Source organism: Phalacrocorax aristotelis, chromosome 1 (assembly GCF_949628215.1).
Source record: "Phalacrocorax aristotelis chromosome 1, bGulAri2.1, whole genome shotgun sequence".
Lineage (NCBI taxonomy): Eukaryota > Metazoa > Chordata > Aves > Suliformes > Phalacrocoracidae > Phalacrocorax > Phalacrocorax aristotelis.
In genome coordinates this window covers 57,642,582-57,663,005 of record NC_134276.1, presented here as the reverse complement: position 1 = coordinate 57,663,005, position 20,424 = coordinate 57,642,582, and the positions used below count along the sequence as shown (strand labels likewise).

The following is a 20,424-nucleotide window of genomic DNA, read 5'->3' as shown; positions in this document are numbered from 1 at the left end:
CCTCGCCCTCAGATGCATCTGAGAGCTGGTCTGCATCTCTTCTTGAAGCTCATTCGCTTTTTTGTGGTGGAAGCAAAGTGAGACCGGTTGTTTTTCAGAGGGTTATTTTGGCAGATATGCAGAAAAGAGGATAGGTTTCAGCTGGGTACAAAAGGTGGAGGTTTCTCTTTCAAGGATGCAGTCATATCTCAAGCTAATGTTTGTTTCTCAGCATCCTGTGGATGGTAGCAACTTTATTTTTCTCTGCATGTGGAAGATTATTAAGTACCAAAAGAATGGAAGAATGTTTTGGAGAACTTAGAGTCTCTAAGGCTTAAGTTACTTATGCATTTGAAAGTTTTATTTCTAGTGTTGATTTTTTTCCCCCCACTGCTTAAAAATTATGGTGATAATCATATAACTTTATTCCTAATTTCTACCAGTTTTATTTGAAATCTTCCATATGTGATACTGTAACATTTTTGAGTTAAATGGCTAGCTGAATTTATGTGTGGGAAGAATGCTACTGCTAGAAGAGGAATTCCTGGTAAATGCAGAGATGATCAGACACCAATTCCCTGCTTATGACTGCCGTGATATTTCAGCCATCATCTAAACCCAAATCACACTTAAGAGGTCTTTTCTTAAGCCACACACTGCAGTGCTGATTTAGGCTGTGTGGAGTTTCTTTCCCTGCCTACCACTCTCTTACCCTGAGTTCTCTTTTACATGTGTCCCCGTTTGGGCCTGCTGATGTAAAACAGCACTCAGCAACACTCACCTGGCCAAAGAGCTCAAGGCACGTGTGGCTTGGCACTTTAGCCTTTTAGTGGAGAGACATGTATATGTGCACTGAGTTTGCAGACTGGTGTGTTAAAATGCTTGACTTCTCACCGCTCTCCAAAACACAGTACCTGCCAGATGGAGTTTAAGCAGTACCTTTGTGCCTGTTGACACCCAGCAGTGTTCTTCCTGCCCTCCTATGGCTCCTGGCATCTTCCTTCTGCCTCCTCTTAGTTACTGACTTCTGTAAGTCTTCAGCAGCTATCTCACATCTGCAAACTGTTACCTCAGTACTTGTTAACTAGTCTTGGCTTCTAAGATCAAGACCTTCCTTCTTTTCTCAAAATATTGTCTGCTAGTACCTATTTAAGGTCTTTATGCTTCGTGATTCAAAGCATGACAGATTTTTTTCTGGTTTTGTCTTAAAACTGTGATAACCGTTATACTTGAAAGCTTCCTCTAGAGCTTGCCCCTTTGTAAGCGTGTTTGCACTTTTTATAATCTAGCATCCGGCAAGGTGTGCACCATGTGTAGAAGTACAGTAGTGAAAGTGCAACAACCAGTTACACAAGTGTAAACAATTTTTTTTGTTAATGCCCTGGGCTTTAAAAGGAGGAGAGGTTCAGTTAGTGTTCTGCAGCCTTTTTGTCACTTAAAGGATCCTTAATAGGGACAGTGGGCAGCTTCTTATTGTGTCTTCATCGTTCTTCTGAGTGAAACAGCATAAGCCTTTACCATCGAAGCAGTGCAGCGATAAGGTGTTTCAGTGAGGGTTTCACCTCTTCTGCACGGGAAGAAGAGGGGATTACACAATTTTAAGATTTGTCAGTGTTGTAAGGAAAAGACAGGGCGGGTTCTTAAGGTCCATTTGCTTCAGGAATTCTGTTTTATTGAGTGGGTGGCTGTTAAGATTCCCGTAGTACTTTCATGCTATTAAATCTGCACTTTTGGTTTTTGGTTTTTTTTTTTGGGGGGGGGGGGGATCGCACAGCTAGTTCGAGGTCCACTGTTGAAGAGGTTGCGCATTGCTTTGGAAATGCAATTCCTGGATCAGTTTGTGGTAGTTTCTTCCCTCCCCCCCATAACTAATGTTCTGTATGATGATTCCAAAAACATGTGCTTGGGTTCCTTTCCCATTTTTAGTCTCACATTAGGCAATATCCTGTGCTTTTCTTTTATTGCAGAACTTTCTGATACTTGATGAGGTCTCACACTTCAGGCCACAACTGCATGGTAATGATGAGAATGTCATTCTTCATGTTCAGGATTTGACTTGCTATTGGGATAAGGTAAATTTACATCTACTAAATCGAAAGTATATTGGTGCTGCAGGCATTTTAAGTCTAAAAAACAGTATGTCTACATGTAGCGTGCTGATGTTTTGTATTCCATCTTTTGTATATGAGAATCCTTTTATAGTATGTTAAGCTGACTCTGTAGAATAGTACTGAAAACGTTATCAAGTGCATCCTAAAAGTAGCTATTCCTGAATGTTATACTAAATAAAAAACTGGGTTTCTATGTGAAAATGTCTCTTGTTATTAAACAGCACTGTATTGTAGCTGAGATTCCTTCCATTGGAATTAAGGACAGACAGCACAGTAAGGCGGGCCTTAGCAAGTGAGTTTTTTTTCTGTGAACTGAATGCTGATCAGTCCATTAGTCTAGAACAGGTACAATATTGTACTTCTAACACATTTGAAAGCTTTAGGGACTAGTCTGCATGTATTTGTTACTTTGTGTGTTGTAATTGAGACTGTTCAGCTACAAATTGTTTAAAATGCATCAAACCCATGAAAATTACTAGAAAAGGGGACAATACATGGGTGATAAATCTATTATGTATCCCTTTCTGTAAGAAAGGCAAAGATGGACTGTTGTTTCTGTTTTAAAACTGCAGTTGCTGTGGTAGGTGGCAATTTGTGATGAATTGTTAGAGCTATTACGAGCTGCCACTATCCTTGCACAAGGGCATCTTCGGTCTCCATAAGAAATGCTGGAAGCTCTAAAAATGAATTTTGCATATAAATGTAATGCAAATAAGACACATCACATATTTCCCTTTATATACCCTCTTCCCCTACGTGTGCTGTGTCCCAAGGAAGGTAGAGTGTGAAAACATAGTGAGGATCTACCTAGTACTACTGTTACTCAGCTACAAAAGAAAAATTGCTGTATTATTGTGCTTTACTCTTCCCAGAGTTGTCTTTGTGACATATATCTTTCTGAGACATTGAACAAATTTTTAAAAATTGCTATGAAAAACTTAATGGTGAATACATTCTAATGCAAAATGGAATGTATTTCTTAGTCTCTGTTTTCTTCCCTAACCACCATTGGTGCCACTGTTAACAATTTATAGGAAATGGTTGCATAATATGCCCATAAAACACTTTTTTTTTTTTTAAGAGTTGTTTATATTGCATAAAGCAGGGCAGCATGACTGGAATTACTGGTTTCCTTTCAATTAAAAAAAAAACAACAACAAACCAACAAGCCACCCACAAAACTGTTAATGTAGTTTTTATTTTGATATTTAATTGCAGTGTGCATGGGAGAAGAATAGTTCTCCCAGAACTATTAAGAGCTGCTCAGAAAGTTTCTCATATGCTCCTACAATGATGCAAAATAATTTTATAGAGTTGGTCACTGAAAAGATGATGAGTTCTGAGAGAGAGGAGTTACAAAAGGAATACTAAAAATATACTATCCTTTGTCAAGTAACTGACTTAGCTTGCTACCCTAACTAGGTTTCTCAAGACTCTTTGGATTTCCATATAGATGCTGTACAGCTAGATGATAATACTTTTATTTTTAAAGATTGTGAGTGAAAAGAAATACTAAAAAATCCGAACAACCCACAAATCCAAAATCACTGGAAGTAAAAACGGGATTATCAGCTAGACTTCTAGGAAAACAACCTAACATGGTGTATTACAGTTTAGCAAAAGATAAACAAAACCAATTAATTGATGGTCACGCTCTTGTTTCACTAAGGCAAGTGTTATCTTGAGTCCTACAGGCTAGTCTATATGAGCATGGAACTAGGGGTTCTTCAGTATGGGTTTTTAATGATGTGCCTTGAGTTTACAGTCTGTTTGCTCAACTGAGCAACTTCAGATTTAAAATTCAAGCATTTGAACAGAGGCCAAATCTGTACCTTGTAATCTTAGTCACTTCAGGGAGGGGCCTAAGTAGTATAGTATTTCTGTGCAGTATATGATCTCTGTATCCTTTAGACGGGATGAATTGCTTTTTTTGCTCTTGACTGTAGGATTTGTAAGGTCTGCCGAAGCTCCCCTAAGGAGTTGCTGCCCCTGCAGGGGTCATTCTTGTGTCCTTCTGTCCTTGCACACTGTGTCTCCGTTCCCTCCCTTGTGCTGGTGTTAATGCATGTACGTAGGACCTTGTGGTGAACCAGTTCAGAGGGATAAAGCAATAGAAAATGTATCACTTCCAATGTGATTTGTTTTCTGATAGCTGAGTCCTATGAACAACCTGTCTGCAAAGTTAGTCAAGAACAAGTGGCAAAAGAAGGGAAGTGAAAGACGTGGAGAGTTGACAGGGCACAGGGGAGCTGGGACACTTGTGGTAACAAGCTGTCAGATGAACTTAGGTGTAAAATTAGTCTGTGCTCTAATTTGAGTGCCTCAGTTTAGTGCCTAAAAATAGGTGTGATGAATTCAGGACAAGTTGTCTGTAATTATAAGGAATGTTATTTTGCAAAAATACCATACCCCTAAGGTGTTTGTGGCCATGCTCTTTGCTTGCATTACTACTTTTTGTACAGGGTCTATGATATCTTACAGTACAGCTTTAATATATAATATTTGGGTAATAGTTTAAAAAAACTTTTTTTTTCAATTTCTGTAATGTTTTTAGGCTCCTCAGAGATATTTTTTTAAAATCTGAATGTGGGAGGAAATATCTTTGCACTTCTGTGAATACAGAAGCACAGCCTTGATGTCTGTGCCTGAAAGCTTGTTTACTTTTCCCAAAGAGACTGATTGATTTAATAAGATATATTTTTCTCTTCCTGCAAACTTTGCATTAAAAAAAAAAAAAAGTAAAAATCCGTGGCTGCCCTAAGTTGGTAAGTTTCCCTGACCTTGGCAATAGCTGAGCACCTGAACTGTGTGCACTGGACTGAGAAATCAAATTCATGGTAAAATGCTGATGGAGGTGGAGAACAGGAAAAAAAGCCCCGTTGATGCCACCTTGTGGAAATTAACAATAGCAACAAAAGTAGCTTCGCAGAGTGGCACAACATGCGAAAGTCTGTGTTCTCACAGTGTGCCTCTGATTTCGTGTGAACCCTGCGGTGCTTCTGCAAGGTGGGAGCTGTGATGGGGGACGTGCAGCTCTGAGCTCTAGGTAGGGTGCTGCCTAACCAAGGACACGTGCGTGCTAGCCCAGCTATCCCTGCCGTCACAGGTGTGTATGGATGCTGTACGTGTTTCAGATTATCTGGGAGAGATGCGAGTTGCAAGCTTCCCCTTTTCACAGTCCCACAACTTTGCCATGTGGCATCTTTCGTGCAGGATCAGGTGGTGGCCTCTTCAGCCTCTTGATCTTCGGAGAGTGGCTGGAGATTTCAAGCAGTCTGCGAGCTGTTACGAGATACACCAGATATTCTTCACCTTGCTCTTATCTCTTGAAGCTTAAGGCTGGGTTTTCATTTGGTCCTTTTAAGTCCTGTAATATAAATACTGCTACTTTTTTTTTTAATGCATATATTTTCCTGTTTGCATTTTAGTGTCAGTCATGCTTAGTGTGGTCTGAGATGAATGTAAAGGCAGATCCTGTTACAGCAGTGTTTTGCTTTAATGAGAAGGAGCTGCAAAAGGCCCTTAGGAATTGTGGTTTAGCATAGCTATTAAAGACATGAGCATCTTTTCTCTTCACAAGAAATAGGCATTTTTACTACCTTGATAGGAGAGGTGCAAAATATGTTGGGACATAAGCTCTTATCAGTAGTGTAACATAAAGGATAGACATACTAAAAAGCAATATTAAAAAAACAATCCTAGGGTAATATATTTTCATACAAATAGCGCACTATGTTGTCTGTGAAAAGTCTCTTGAGAATCCACGATATACAAGATGAAGCTGTGTAAAATCAAAGAGCATTTTTCTGTTTTCACTTGGGATAGAGCCTTGACTAGAGCAAGCACAGACCTGGCTTTCCTGGGGCTCCAAGAGAGCTTCAACCCTCCCTTTTTCCAGCATTTGTCCAGCTACTCTGAGTCGCTGGGCGTGCCGTGCTGGGCCCATGAATGCCAGTGCGATGGCCAGCGGAGAGCTCCTGTTTCGGAGGCTGCCACCCCAGCCTTGTGCTGAGCTGCCGCGAGGCCGCGTGGGCTTTGAGGAAGCACTGCTTCTGCTGCCTTTGCGTTCCTTATTCCTTGAACACTGTTTGATCTGTGTTAGTTGTTTGTGGTCTTTCATAAGTGCCTGTGAATTACTGAAGAGGCAAACTGTAGGCATGAAAATATGGTGGGCGTATGGGTTGCTAATTTATAGTGATTTATGTGCATTGTTTTCTGTTTCTAAAGAGTTGTTTTGATGGTGCATATTTCATTGCTGAGGAAGCCTAACTTTTTCTCAAATCCATAGAGTTTGGAAAGCCCAGCACTTCAACAACTTTCATTTACTGTCAGACAAGGGGAATTATTGGCTGTGATTGGTCCTGTAGGAGCTGGAAAAGTAAGTCTTGATGTCATGTAATGGGGTTTTTATGAGTCTGTTAAATGTGATTAGAAACTTGAAAATGTACAGTTCCTTTCTGTGTCTAATAACCCACTTCACATCAAATACTGGCATTCAAGAAAGGCAGATGTCTTTCTGGGGGTGGGGAGGAGATGGTTCAGAGTTAAACAGTACTTTGTACGTTGCTTCTAGACTGCACGTGAAGGGTACTAGTGCTCTTTCACTGTTAGCGGTAGTTTGAGTGACAGGGTGAAATGGGCTATTGTGCCAATAAACACTGCTCAATCTCTGTGATGTTTTTAATGCAATCAAACTTCTCAATTTCTATTTTATTTTTTAATCTTTTCTAGTCTTCACTCTTAAGTGCTGTGCTTGGTGAGCTGCCCAAAGACAAAGGTTTGATAAACGTCACTGGAAGAATTGCCTATGTTTCTCAGCAGCCTTGGGTGTTTTCTGGTACAGTAAGAAGTAATATACTGTTTGACAAGGAATATGAGAAAGAAAAATATGAAAAAGTTTTAAAAGTCTGTGCTCTTAAAAAGGTATGGTTTTCTCTTTGGGTGCTTTATTTTCACAATTATTATTTTTATTTTTATCTTAGTGTTCTTTCAGACTTGCATCTGTGCAATACATAATATATAGAATTGGTTATTATTAGTAGCATGTGAAATAAATCCTATCACTTAACAGAAATATGTGGCATTATTTTTGACATACGTGTGTAAACACATTCTTGTAATTCCTAAAACTTTCACTAGAGGGAGGTGTAGCTTATGAGAAGGACAGACAAACTTGGAAAAAGCTATTCTCAATTATTTAATTTCATAATCACGTTTAGCCCTTTTCAGTGGTACTACGGTAGGTGTGTGTGTAAATGCAATAAAAAGTGGAAAAGAAATGATCAAGCCAGCCCTTCCATTTTGTGTTTTCCATTTTGTAAATACTCTATATGCTTTTTAAAAAATAAATGTAGTGTATGTCACATATTACGCATTGTTAATGGCTATAAAAGAACCGTAGTGCTATATATTGGAGAACTCGCTGAGCCCAAGTAGTTTTATGAAAAAATATTTTTGAAAGGTATGTGCGCAAAGGAGTTTGGCGTGAGATATAGAAGAGGATTAAGCCAGATTTGTCAAGAAACAGACATTTTGCTTGGCAGCTAAAAAGGTTTTAGGCAGCATGTTACAATATTCCTGTCAGCAGCGACACAGGTGAAAAGCAGATGGTTACTGTGACAAAAAAAATTTTTGCAAGGTTTTTACACATAGTAGATAAGGCTTTAATATCTCCTCCTGATACTCAGCCATATGCTGTTGTCTCAGCTCAAGATTTTAGTGACTTTAAAATACAACAAACTGCATTAAAGAAAAACCACTTCATATTTGATGGAAGATTTGCTTTCATCGTTTTCTTTCAAATACATGTATCTTTTAAAAGTTGTGAATAAACTTTCAGAATATGTTTTATAACTTAATATAAAACTTCTGTATTTCCTGTATAGAAAATACAATATTATGACATGGAACACTGTATAATTGTGTTCGACTCTTGACTCGTAGTCCCAAGCCCCATAAATTAACCAAATTTGTGTGATGAATATTCTGCTTATTTCTCTTGGATACACTGCAGTCAGAATAAAAGTTTTGCAGTTCTTAGGGACATTATCTTCCATTTGCCAATTTACTGATAATAGTTCAGTTTCATTTATTGTGACTGCTCATTTTGTTCTATTAAAAATAATTAATTTACTGTTATACTTTGTAATTTTTAGTTTGTTTTTCTGAATGGCCAGCAAATATTCCTTGTAACATTAAGAATAGTAGTGCACTTCCCTCTGGCAAAGCTTTGGAAAAAGTGAACTTTAAGATCTCATGTATTTTTCCTCCTTTCTTAATTAACTTTTGCTGAAGGTACAAAGTCATAAAATAACTGTGGATATTTCATTTAGTACGAATCCTTGTATTTTGATGTGAGATGATAAGTTAATACTTTTCAAATAAGAAAACGTTATGTCGAAGCAGCTTTGTCAGTCTTTGAAGTTAAAATTATTAAAAGCAATTAATAAAATCTTGCGATCTGTTCTTTCACATTCACAGGACTTGGAATTATTAGCAAATGGTGACCTAACAGTAATAGGAGATCGTGGAGCTACACTGAGTGGGGGACAGAAGGCCCGTGTAAATCTGGCCAGGCTAGTGTTTTTTGCTATTTCTAAAATTTATAAATTGTCAGACTTCAGTGACTAAATTAAACAAATATAAGACTTTGTGATACTGACTTTTCTTTAAACCTTTTAGAGCTGTGTATCAAGATGCAGACATCTATCTTTTGGATGATCCGCTGAGCGCAGTAGATGCTGAAGTTGGAAGGCATTTGTTTGAAAAGTATGTTACTGCTTTATTTTCTTTTAAAATATAGTTGTTATCTTCTAATTTCTTATAGAAAAACTTGAGAAAGCATTTTTTGGGAGATGGATCTCTATGAAACTTAATGCATTCACTTTCTGCAATTATTTTTCTTCTATTTTATGTATTTGGAAGACATACAGGTTTTTTTTTCCTGTGTGTGTCTTTCATTTTGTTCTTTATTATTAAAAGCCCTGTAAAAGTCTGGTTTTAAGATGTTAGAACTATTCTTAAGGGAATATATGCGATTTTCTTGAGGAACATGACGGACTTCATACATGAGTGTTGGGGTTTATGAGTATTAGTACTGAGTGAAGAATAATATGGGGTGGGATTTTTCAATCACCTCTTAGTTTGCTGTAGCTTTATTTGTGTAGTAATAAGCACTTAATTCAAGTGGCTAAAGAAAAGGACAGAACTCTCATAGGATTCTTCAGTGATTTTTCATTTTGGTTCTTGAATGGTTGAAACTTCTCTCAGGTTGGTGAAATGGAACCATGGCCTGCAAAGTAGACGGTGGAGATCAGAAATAGAGGAAAAGAAAATGTAATAGCTTACTGTGAAAGAGGGAGATATTGGACCTTCCTCCATTCCTGAAGAAATAGGAGAATGTTCATTAAAAGTCAGGTTCCTGTCTCAGTGAATGTACTCTTCTCCACCTTTCTCTCTCCCCTTTCAAACTGCCTAATCTATGGCACATAGTGAGCATGAGAATAATCGAGTTGTTCCCAGCCACTGTTTTGTCCTTGCTTCTTCATAGCTTGTACCTCTCAGTATTGAAAGGTATAATGTAGAATTTATTAGAAGGAAAAAATTCCATTGAGTTCAGTGGGTTTGGTTGGAAGCCTTAAATGAGAGTGTTTTCTTGAGCATACTTACATCCTTTGAATTCCATGCTCCAAATACATGAATTAATTTGGTTTTACTGTTCTTCCCTCCTCTCCACCCCTAGACAATCATTAAAAACTTGTCTTGCAGAAATGGTCATAGAATTTGCATTAACTAGCATTGCATGACTGTGTTCTGTCCCCATGCGGGGAAGCTTTGAGTATCTAACTTTGAAAATTGTACATCCTATTGTTGTTTGCAGTTTCAAATCTGGAGATCTCTCTGAAGCCCTATAAACTTTTTTTTTTTTACACATTATTAATTATTTCAAATGTCTGCTGTTTGTTTCTATAAGCCAGTATGGAGTAAGAGTTTTATGATGCATAGGCTTTATGTTCATTATTCTGTGCAGGATCAATTTCACCTGCCACGACTGATAGATGGAGTTCATTACTTCTGTAGTTCACATACTCTATCAAATTCCTTTAATGCCTGTTGAAGCTATCTAGGCTGTAGCTGCTGCATTTCTGTTTCTGCACAAGATTACAACTCCAGCATCTGACTCTATCAGTGCCTGAGTTCTGAAAGTGCACCTCAGCTGTTAACCTGTCTCTCCCTTAAGTCTTTTCACAAAGAGGAAAACAGGAAAGTACAGTAGTGCCTTGCAAAGTGGATCGGGTTGCCACTTCAATTTAGTCTACAATTTTTGTGAGCTGTGACATTGAGAGCATCTACATCCTACTGCAAAACTGGAGGTCTGGATTTTTGCACATGCAAAAACCAGGAGCTAAAAACCATTGCTCTGTGAGCACAGAGTATGTTTTGCTGATAAAATGTGGAGATGAGGAGCAATAAGGAGATTATCTCAGATAATTTGAAACTCAAAAAACTAGCCAGGGTTCTTCCTTTACTTTTGTTTACTCTTCCTCTCCCACTCTAGATCAGTTTGAGCAAAAGAGGTAACAGTAGAATGAAGGCATTTTGTGAAGAAAATGGACTGGGTGGAGTAGCAGTGGCAAGGAAAACTGAGCAACGTTTCCCTATTCAAGATCTTAAGGGAGAGCTTTTTTACAAACAGAAATTGTCTTCTGAGGCCTTTATGGCAGCTATAAAATGCGCAGGGGCGGGGGCGGTAGTGGCAAGAGTGTTATTTTCGGTAGCTCGCTTTCAAAAATGAGGCAGAGTATGTTCTTTAATGCTTTAATGCTTCCTGAATAGTGCTAGAAATGTGGAGAAGAGAGAGAGCACTTGGGCAAGAATGATGTCTTAGAACATGATGCTGAGGAATGTCCGAGACACCACTTCATACGAGCTGGCCCCAGGAGTCCAGACCGCGAGGCATAAAACAATGGACGAGATGGAAGAAACTGGATTATTTAATGAGAATCTGAAGTGGATATTGTTCAGTTCACTCACTCTTTTTTTCCCCCCTTGTAATTTTATATTAATGTTTAATGTTTTTAGAAGCGTCTAGTCTATGTGTTTACATCAAGGATAGGTATGTTCCTAGTATCGCCCCAAAGCTACGGTCTGTGGATGACTGGTTCATTAGCTTGCTGCTTCTCCCTGTTCTGTTCAGCTACTGCAGTAAACAGTTTAAAATATATAAATACTTTTGAAATGAGAAAGAATGTGAGTAGCACAGCTCCAGTGGGAAAACAGTTCATGATATTATTAATAAGGGATTGTGTCTCCTAAGGTTTTTCTCCATAATGCAGGCAAGTTATTCCGTGGATGATAGAGCAGATATAGCCAGTTTTCTACTGAATTCCTCTCTCCTGGTCAGATTCCTTGGGGCCCTGTAAGATGTAAACTGGAGATTCCCTATTCTCATGTTATTTGTAGCCTCTTTTCCCGTGAGTTCTCTTGATAGGTAACAGTAGGGATGCTTCAGCCTTTTCCCAGTGGATGGGGGGCACCAGTCGTTTTTGTATATATTTGTGTGTATATGAAAATACACCTATTTTTTTCATATATATAAAATAAAAATAGAGTTTTATTAACTTCTAAGGAATGTGGAATTTTGAGACCTCTAGTTTTGAAATGAGGGACAGCCATTACAGATAGAGTAGCATGTTTCCTTGTATGACAAAGTTTGGAATAGCCTGTGATGTTCTAAAAAAACCATTCAGTCATGCTTGGATCCCAAGAAATTTCCTGCTCTCCATGTGCATCTTCGTAAACATATTTCTATAAATTATATGGTTTCAAATCACCTTTGGATAGAAATTAAATTATGTCCCACCAGAGATACTGACTCAAAAATGGTGTTTTTAAGAGTGAGATTTATATTCCATTGGTGTATTGAGGCAGATGCTCTTCTCTAGGTATTGTTCTTCTCTTGTGTCTTTTCCAGTGGCAGATGCTGTGCGCCAGTTTCAGCTGATGATCAGCCTGATTTCTTCCTGTTCCTCCTCCGTGCTTGTGAGAGTAGACAGAATTGCAGGACAGTTTGGGAATCTTAAAATCAGACCTGAAGTTGTGATGGTACTTGGGAGTGATATGCACAGGTGTATCATTCCTACTATCAAACAGAATTCTGCATATTTTTTTTTTTAGCAGGAAGCTGTTCTGAATGTGTGGTCATTTGTTTCTTCTCTCTCAATTCTGCCTCTGTAACTAGATAAAAGCTGCAGAAGAAATCACTGCATTTAGCACAGCACAGTAATAAACATTAGCATCCATCCAGACGCAGCACTTCTCCATCTGGGAGACGATGGCCTCCTGTAGGAACAAAAGGCACATGTAGCTGAGTAGTGGGTCATGGGATAACCTATGTTGAGGCTGACTGGAGAGTCACCTGGCAAGTTGACCAGGTGTCCTGAAAGGTAATGTCTCTTCACTGCCATCTGAGGTAACTAGGCGTTCCTCTGCATGAGGGGGAAGGGAGCAGGCATGGATGTGTAGCAAAGATGTCCTTCGTATTTGCAGAAAAAGGTGAGGAAGGATTGAACTGACAGCAAAGGAGAGTGGAAAATTCCATCATGTGATGCGCACGGACTAAGAGATCCTGAGTTCTTCAGGGCATTCTTGCCTAAGCCCCAGAAGTGCTTGAGGGGAGGAGCAAAACGAAGTAGGGAAAATGAGTAAAAGGATTTTTTTTTTTAATTAGATTTACAGATCTGAATATTTACCATGTTTGTTTAATTTCATTTTTGGAACCCTTAGGAATCCATGAATGTTTTCAGTCTCATATCTCTCAAAGTGGGTTATGCATGTAGATCTCCTGTAATGTTGGAACTTTGAGGAAAAAGTGCTATTATAGTGGTGCAGGTAATTAAGAGCAAGTGGAGCTCATCAGTCCTGTAAAACTAGCAGATAAAAGCTAGACGGTCTCGTTTCTGCAGAGGGATTACAGACACAATCAGCGTGTCAGGAACCAAGCAAGGATAACCTTGGCATGTACTTGTCAGGGCTGTGTTTAAAGGCACATACATATTACATGCTTTGTCCACTGATGACAAGTGTACAGGGGAGTTGGTGTGTAAATTTAAGGATTTCACTCTGTTCTATTTCAGGTAGGATCTCTCTAAATCAAGGATATCTCTAAGGCTTCCCACTTTGTTTTTCACACCTGGTCCATGCTCATTATGCCTCTGATACCACTGCAGTGGTTACAGCCCTAATGAGAGGTACTGACCAAACTTTCATGCTGTGTACCTCTTATTTTGTATTGCAGGTGCTGTTCTTAAAAATATATTAGTTACACCTTTACTCTTAGATGATACAGCTGAAATTCCTTGAGCTTTATTGTGTTTATTATAGGGAATATGTTTCAACATATGAATACATTGTAGTAATGTTCCTTGAGGTTTTATGGTTTGGGTTGGGTTTTTTTTTCTTTTTTTTTCTCCCAGAAAGTGAAAATCATAAGTATGATCACTGTACAGTGTGTGTTTTCAAAAAAATGTAGAATTTAACAGTTTTTATCTCACAGAAATGTGTGTGGTTTGGGTATTTTGTTTGGTTTTTGTTTACCTTTTTTTAAACCATGCAATTTAAAAGTAAAAAAAAAAACACTAGCAAAACCCCAGTGTAGTTGTGTGCTTTAGTGGTCTGTGGGTGCAGTTGCAAAACAGTATTGTGAATACTAAGCCTTAAATGGTCTCAAGAGGGAGGTATGCAAATTCATGTAGGAAAAGTTCATGAAAAGCTACTTAAACACTAAGATCTCTGACTCAAGAAGTGCCTAATATATTGACTCTGGAAGCTAGAAATGCGTACCAAGGAAGTATCACTGTATGTTTGCTTACCTATTTTCTCCGGCTATCTGCTGCTGGCTGTTGCCCAGGACAGGGCAATGAATTCTGTGGATCTATATTTTGTGCCAGAATGGTGGTCCCTATGTGTTATCCCAGTGGAGGCTGGGACTCGTTGTGAGATGGAGATAAATGGTTAGCAAGGATAAAAATAGAAACAGGGTAGTAGAAGTGGCTGAGGTTTTTTTTGTCTCTGGCAAACATATCACACTTCTTCCTTTTTTTTTTTTTTTTGTTCTGAAATTTTGTAAACTTCAAAATGTACAAAAACATGTGGAGCATTGTTCTCCCTAAACCACTTAAATTTAAAGGGAAAGGAGAGGAAAGTACATGTAGTAAGTAAATTAATATAACAAAGGCTTTACGCCTGTGAGCACTTCTGCATGTGCTTTAATTTCAGTTCAGTGGTTATTTCCATTGAAACAAATTTAAGTGTTAACTACAGTAAAGTTAAACTTGCATGTGAACTTCCAAAAAGAACAGGCAAAAAGAATGGTAAGGAAGAAAGTGGAATCATTAAAGAGGAGATATTTTGCAGAGGTGAAAGAAAGCTGGTTCTTGGAGATAAAAACTTAAAAAAGATTAAAGAACAACTTGTTTCAAAGAAAAGAAAACCTGACAGGGAAGGAGGAACAAATGAGGATTTGTATGCACAAAAGCGCCAAGACACTGCCTTTGCATAGAGGAGCACTGTGTTGTTGTAGGCCCCCTTCTGGGTAGGTGTCTTTTGCTGCATGCTCTGCAGTATCGAAGCTCAAGGTTTGTTTTTGTGTTTTTTTTTTCTTTCAATTGTAATAAAGTTTGCTGTCAAAGTGCAATGGGTTTTTAAAATGAGTGATAGTATACTATTACTTAGGTTTGTTAACTTAAAATATTTGTTTGTTTTGTTTTGTTTGATTAATTGTTTTTGTCACATTGGAAGAGTGTAATTTCTGGAGAGATCTATCCTGAGTCTGGTATTCCTGATGATGAATGAAGATCATTGATGCTACATTTTTCAGGTGATAGAAAACCAGGCAATGCTTCAGGTAGTTTTGGAGATGGCCAGGAATTTGGGAAGTCTTGGTTAGAGGATGTGAATTAATAGATGCACACAGCAGGGATAAGTGCAAAGTGTTGACTCCGTGAACATAAAATGAGCGATGATCAACAGTGTGGCAGTGTTATGGAAGGGGGTGTGCAGATGGCATGGATCACAAATCCAGTATGAGTCAGCAACATCATCTTGTTAAGGAAACTGCGCCCTGGGATTTATGACCAGTACTGTATCTGGCAGTACAGGTAGAGTAATCCTCCTATTATGTTTTGTACCTGTGAGGTCTCAACTGGAATAACATTTCAATTTTGTGCACTTCCAAAAAATGTAGATCTACTTCAGACTCCAGTGTAGCCCATCAAGAATATTTGGGTGTTGGGAGGAGGGCAGGGAGAGGGAAAAACGGCAAACAAACACTGTTTCTCATTTAAAAGATAAGGGGGGAAAAAAGGGTTTGGGGGAATTTTTTTTGGGGGTGGGGAGGCCTGCCTGAAGAAAAAGAGGCATGAAAGAGAGACACTAATGTATAAAGGGACTGTGCACACAGGTATAAGCTGGTCTACTGTCCTCCAGGAAGCAGTGGATTTAAATTGTACCAGATGTAAACTTGGACTTTAGAGGGAAAAAAAAAGTAATGGTAAAGGTAGCTTGCCCCTGGAGTACATTTTTAAGAATGCTGGAATTTTTGTTGTTGGGGTTAAAACAAACAAACATACAGAACAACCTATCCAACATCTGTCGGGAATGGTTTCAGTTTAAATTGATTCTTACTTGGGGAAGAAGGTGCAACTTTCATAGCCCCTTCATCTCCGTTTCCCTTGTACTGAAGAGGCTGAAGAAGCTTTGCGTCTCCTCTGTCCGCATCTCTTGTGGCTCTGTGTGTGTGTCTGCATGTGCTCATGTATTTAATAAATGTGGCAATGGTCACTGCATTTTGTGCAGTAATTCACCCTGCCCTGCTGTCATGCATTAAATGAGCCCACAGTCTTAACTAACAGAGTATGCCCCTCGAGAGAGTGATGGAGAAGCACAAGGAGGGTGAACTTTGTGGAGTTTTAAACAAGAAGTAAAAAGGTGGTGGCAGTTCTGGGCGTACTCCAGCAGATGTCTGAACTCTTGGACCAGGTATGTCCCCTGTTGAGGCTGGCTTTCCCTGGACTCTGCATCATCAGGGAGAAAGTGACACACTGTCAGATGGTGGTTCGCCTAGAATAGGGTGTTTCACCTAGAACTGATGGTTGCTTTTCTTCAGCTACACAGAGCAGTATTTCTGAAAGTAGATGAAACTTAAGCCTTAGTGAACCAATGAAAAACATAAACACTTACGGACTATTTCAGGGTTTTTTTCTTTTTCAGTTCTAAGACAATACCAAATTTTCACTAATAAGAATTCAGCGAGCTCTCGGAATTTTGTGCCATCCCTTTTATCACATTTGGTTTTGCTGAGCCTCTCTTTGAACTCTGGTTTCAGTCTTCTGTGGCAGCCAAGGCACCATACAAACTTAATGCTCACTGTAAACTGCAGAATGGATGTTGTCAAATGGGAGAGAATATTAAAAAAAAAAAAGTAAAAGAAGGTTTTGAACATAAAGTTCAAGTGGCTTGATGTTTTGAAATAGACGTTAAGTATATACTTAGTATTTTACTAGTTTTGCAACTTCTGTGCTTGATGATACGGTATTTTAAATGGCAAAATTTTCTAGTGAGCTGTCTGAGCAGTGAGTTGTTTAACTCGGTAATAGATCTAAGTATATGCTCTTTGTTGCGATTTTTCCTCCCTGTGCTCATGCCAGTGAACTGTGACAACAATTTTTCCACTCGCCTGTTATCAACAAACTATTCAGCTAGCTTCTTTCTGCCCAGATAGACATCAAATCGAGAGTTGTTGTTTTTTTAGAAATTCTCAATTGAGTGACCTGATATATCAGTGGAAATTTATATTTCCACAGAGGTCATTTTTGCCTTCTCTCCTTAGATCAAGATCACACAGGATGCTGTGCTGACAGCTCTGACAGTTCTAATTGGTTTGCTCTGATGCTGTGATAACCCACTTTTTTTTTTCTCTCCTTTTTTTCCCCTCCAAATGCAAACTTAAAGTGCAGTGGGCTCACCGTGGCTGAGGATCAAGATTTAAAGGTTTTCAGCCATCGGATTTTCTAGTTTGTCCCAGTAAGCTGTTAGACATACATCTGGCGCACAGAAAAAACAGTGATCAAAGTGGTATATATATAGGCTGTGCAACTATGTAAGGGAAAGCTAGATCGCTTCATGGTGAATACCTGATATATTTTCTTTTGGCAGCTTTCCTGCTAGGCAAGTAAATATCCTGTAGCCTCTCTGATCTTTGCTCAGTTCTTTGGATAGGTTTAGCTGAAGATTATGTTTTGTTGCATGTCTTTTGCTGGTGCTCTAGTTGCCATGTGGCTTGTCTCAGGGGCTGCTCAGAGGGTGGACAGTAACCATAGAGTAATACTCCCACAAAGAGCTTGGCGTATAAATAGTTGCAACTGCTTGACTAGTTATGCTGCTGCAAATACCTTGATTAATTGCTATCATGGCCACCTAAGAATGGGTTTTTAGTTGCTTCTTGAAGGCTGTGTAGCAAGCTCATAACTTTCTCAGGAAGAGTGTTGCTTTTAACTTGATTTTACTGCAGTTTATTTTGCATGACGATAATATTCATTCTGCATGTGATTATGCTGACTAGTACTGGTATATACAATTTTGTAGTACTCTGCTTCCTACAGTCTTTGAAGGAGTGATAAAATAGATGTTAAAAGCTGTGTAGGGAGTTAATTGCATATACAATAGGAATGTATGAAACACAGTGAGCAATATGATATCACTGCTGTTAAGCTCATGTTCTTTTTCTGCTTTACTCCACTTTCTGCTTGTTTGCATTTCTGCCTTGGATTTGTACTATGGGATTGCTGTGGTTTTGCTTTTCTGGAGAATGGGAGAGGTAATTTGGGGGGGGGGGGGGGGGGGCAGGGGTGGTTGTTTTGTGGTGAGTGCCACCCTCCTGTGTCATGTTAGCAAACGGGAGTTAGTGTGTTAGTGGGGATGAGCCTGACAGGAGCAGGTCTGTGGAGAATAACACATGGTGCCAAGGTCCCCACGGAGTTCAGAAGGTTCTGCTTTGAACAGGCTGCAGCCTGGCCTTGCAGGCTTCATTCCTCATCATCGGAATACTGATGGCGTGGGGGGTGCTGCTGAAGTGCGTGTTCCTGCTTGGTTTTGTCAAGAAGTCCAGTGCAAGGGCCCCAATACCACTCAACAGCATGAGCAACAGCAGATTGAGTTGAGATAACAGGGAGACAATCTTCAAAAAGGCACTCCTGATCCACATGGAAAACGCTAATGTATACACCTTCACTGGAGACTTCACTTCTAGATTATATCAGTTTTCCTTGTTTTATTAGGAAATACTTGAGAAAGGGGCCTGCTCTCAAAGGGTTTGTCTCCGTGCTGTGTTACTGTAGGGGTGAAGGCAATAACATTGGTAGTGTTGGATACTCATTTGTGTCTAGACTTCAGCACTTGCAAACCATTGCTCCACTGCAATGTTTTTTTTGGGTTTGGTTTGTGGGTTGGTTTTTCGTTGTTCTTTGGGATTTCCCCCCCCTGCAGCCTTTCAAGGCTCTGCTGAAAAGACACCAGATATCTTTTCTGCTAAACTCTATGGGATTGAGCTGCACTTGCTGACTGGTTCTGGTGTGACCAGTCCCTTCTTCACTTCTCTCCCCAAATCCCAGACTTCTGGGGAAGCCTCTAGGGTAAGCGGGTAAGGTACTGGAGAGGAAGGTAAACCTTGATTCCATGGGAAAAGATCAGAGATGGTTGAAGGATCTTGTTCCTCTACCTCAATACATATCTGGATGTAGCTCAGAGCAGTAGTGGTTTACCTCTCCAGAACTCTGTGGCTCACTGTTACAGCTGCTCTGAAAGCTCATCTCAAAGAAGTTACTTTTGTTGGCTGTGTCCCTGCATCATTGTCCACAGTATGTTGCCCTGCTTTCTCTTCCCATTTTTGTTAAATACCCTTTTTGCAATTCAGCTGATGACATGTACGTTTTTTAGGAGAATGTTTAAGGCAATTTTAATGAAATGTTCTTAAGATATGTCCTCCTCTTTCACCCCAGACCAGAAATACGAAATTTCTTTTTTTTTACCTTGAAAACGTACAAAGTTAAATAAGGAATGTGTTTTCAGTGCACTTCTTATAAATCTAATAAGCATAGGCATTTTTTTCTTATTTTTAAACAGTGGATAATTGAATAGAAGGCGTTTTCCAGAAATAGTCAAAATGCTTAGAGCACTTTATTTTTTAATTATTTTTTCCATCTCTTTGCAGGTGTATTTGCCAGGCCTTACATCAGAAGATTTCTGTTTTGGTCACTCACCAATTGCAGTATCTTCGGGCTGCAAATCAGATTCTAATTTTAAAAGATGTAAGTGATTTCAGTGTCTATAGTTTTCTATCTCACATACTTTCTAATTATCCTTTTTAATCTATGAATGAAACAAAAACCAGTTAAAGATTTTTATTTTGGTTTGTAAATATATTTTCTTTCTACTAATGACCGTATATGTTTTAAAAGATTTATATTTATTAATGAAATAAATAGATTTTTTCCTTAGCATAACATCCTTGAAAAATCTGTTTCTAAATTTTATCATGCGTATACTTAATCTCACACATTGATTTTTATCTTACGTATGTATAATACTGTGAAAGAATTACTTATTTTGAGACTATGTTAATGCTTTGCTTTTATTCTTGTTTCTTACATTTTTGTGTGAATTAAGAGCTATGTTGATTTTGCAACCAGTCCCTTTTTTAAATCAAGGCTGAGAAACAGTCACGGATACCTTTTGAGAACGAGCAGGCCTTCAGCGAAACTGGTTCCTTCCAAACTTTATTGTACCAGATATTCACGGGTAGAGGGGAAATGCAAGAACTTTGCTGCCTTTTGTTTGGTTTTGGTTTTTTTTTATGGTTGGGTGGTGAAGTACTTCAAATTACTCTTGATGCATTACGAAGTTGCAGAAAAAGGACACTTGCTGCCTTTTTCCTCCCATTCAGATGTCTTTAAAAGTTTCAGTAGGTTTCTAGAACCAAGTATGTGACAGAGCTGTAAGAAGTGTGGAAACGGTCTGTTTTGCTCCTTGTAGAGCTCTGTGAGGACCAGAAAAATAAGCTGCTGTTTACCCCTAGCCTGGAGTAATATAAAAAGACTGATGGCTATGTATGTACTTCAGCAACTTGTCCTAAAGCTGCATGGCTGTCTCCCGCAGCCTCTCCAAGGAGGTAATGCTCACCTGGCTGTAACTGGGGCATTTCTCATCCTGTTTGTGTGCTCCTTGGCCTGGTTAGCTGCTGGGAAGGGACTGGTTAGAGGGTAAAGAGCTTGTTTGCGCT

The 20,424-nt window shown here is 39.0% G+C and overlaps 1 protein-coding gene across 1 annotated transcript in view; it reads left to right on the top strand.

Moving 5' to 3' along the window:
- The window catches only part of ABCC4 (ATP binding cassette subfamily C member 4 (PEL blood group)), a 153,337-nt gene that overhangs the window by 30,813 nt on the left and 102,100 nt on the right, over positions 1 to 20,424 (top strand). Inside the window, exons 9-14 of the mRNA XM_075089741.1 lie at positions 1,947 to 2,051; positions 6,379 to 6,468; positions 6,822 to 7,013; positions 8,571 to 8,665; positions 8,772 to 8,858; positions 19,357 to 19,453. Coding sequence (XP_074945842.1) covers positions 1,947 to 2,051; positions 6,379 to 6,468; positions 6,822 to 7,013; positions 8,571 to 8,665; positions 8,772 to 8,858; positions 19,357 to 19,453 — 666 coding nt within the window. The remainder of the gene's footprint in view (positions 1 to 1,946; positions 2,052 to 6,378; positions 6,469 to 6,821; positions 7,014 to 8,570; positions 8,666 to 8,771; positions 8,859 to 19,356; positions 19,454 to 20,424) is intronic.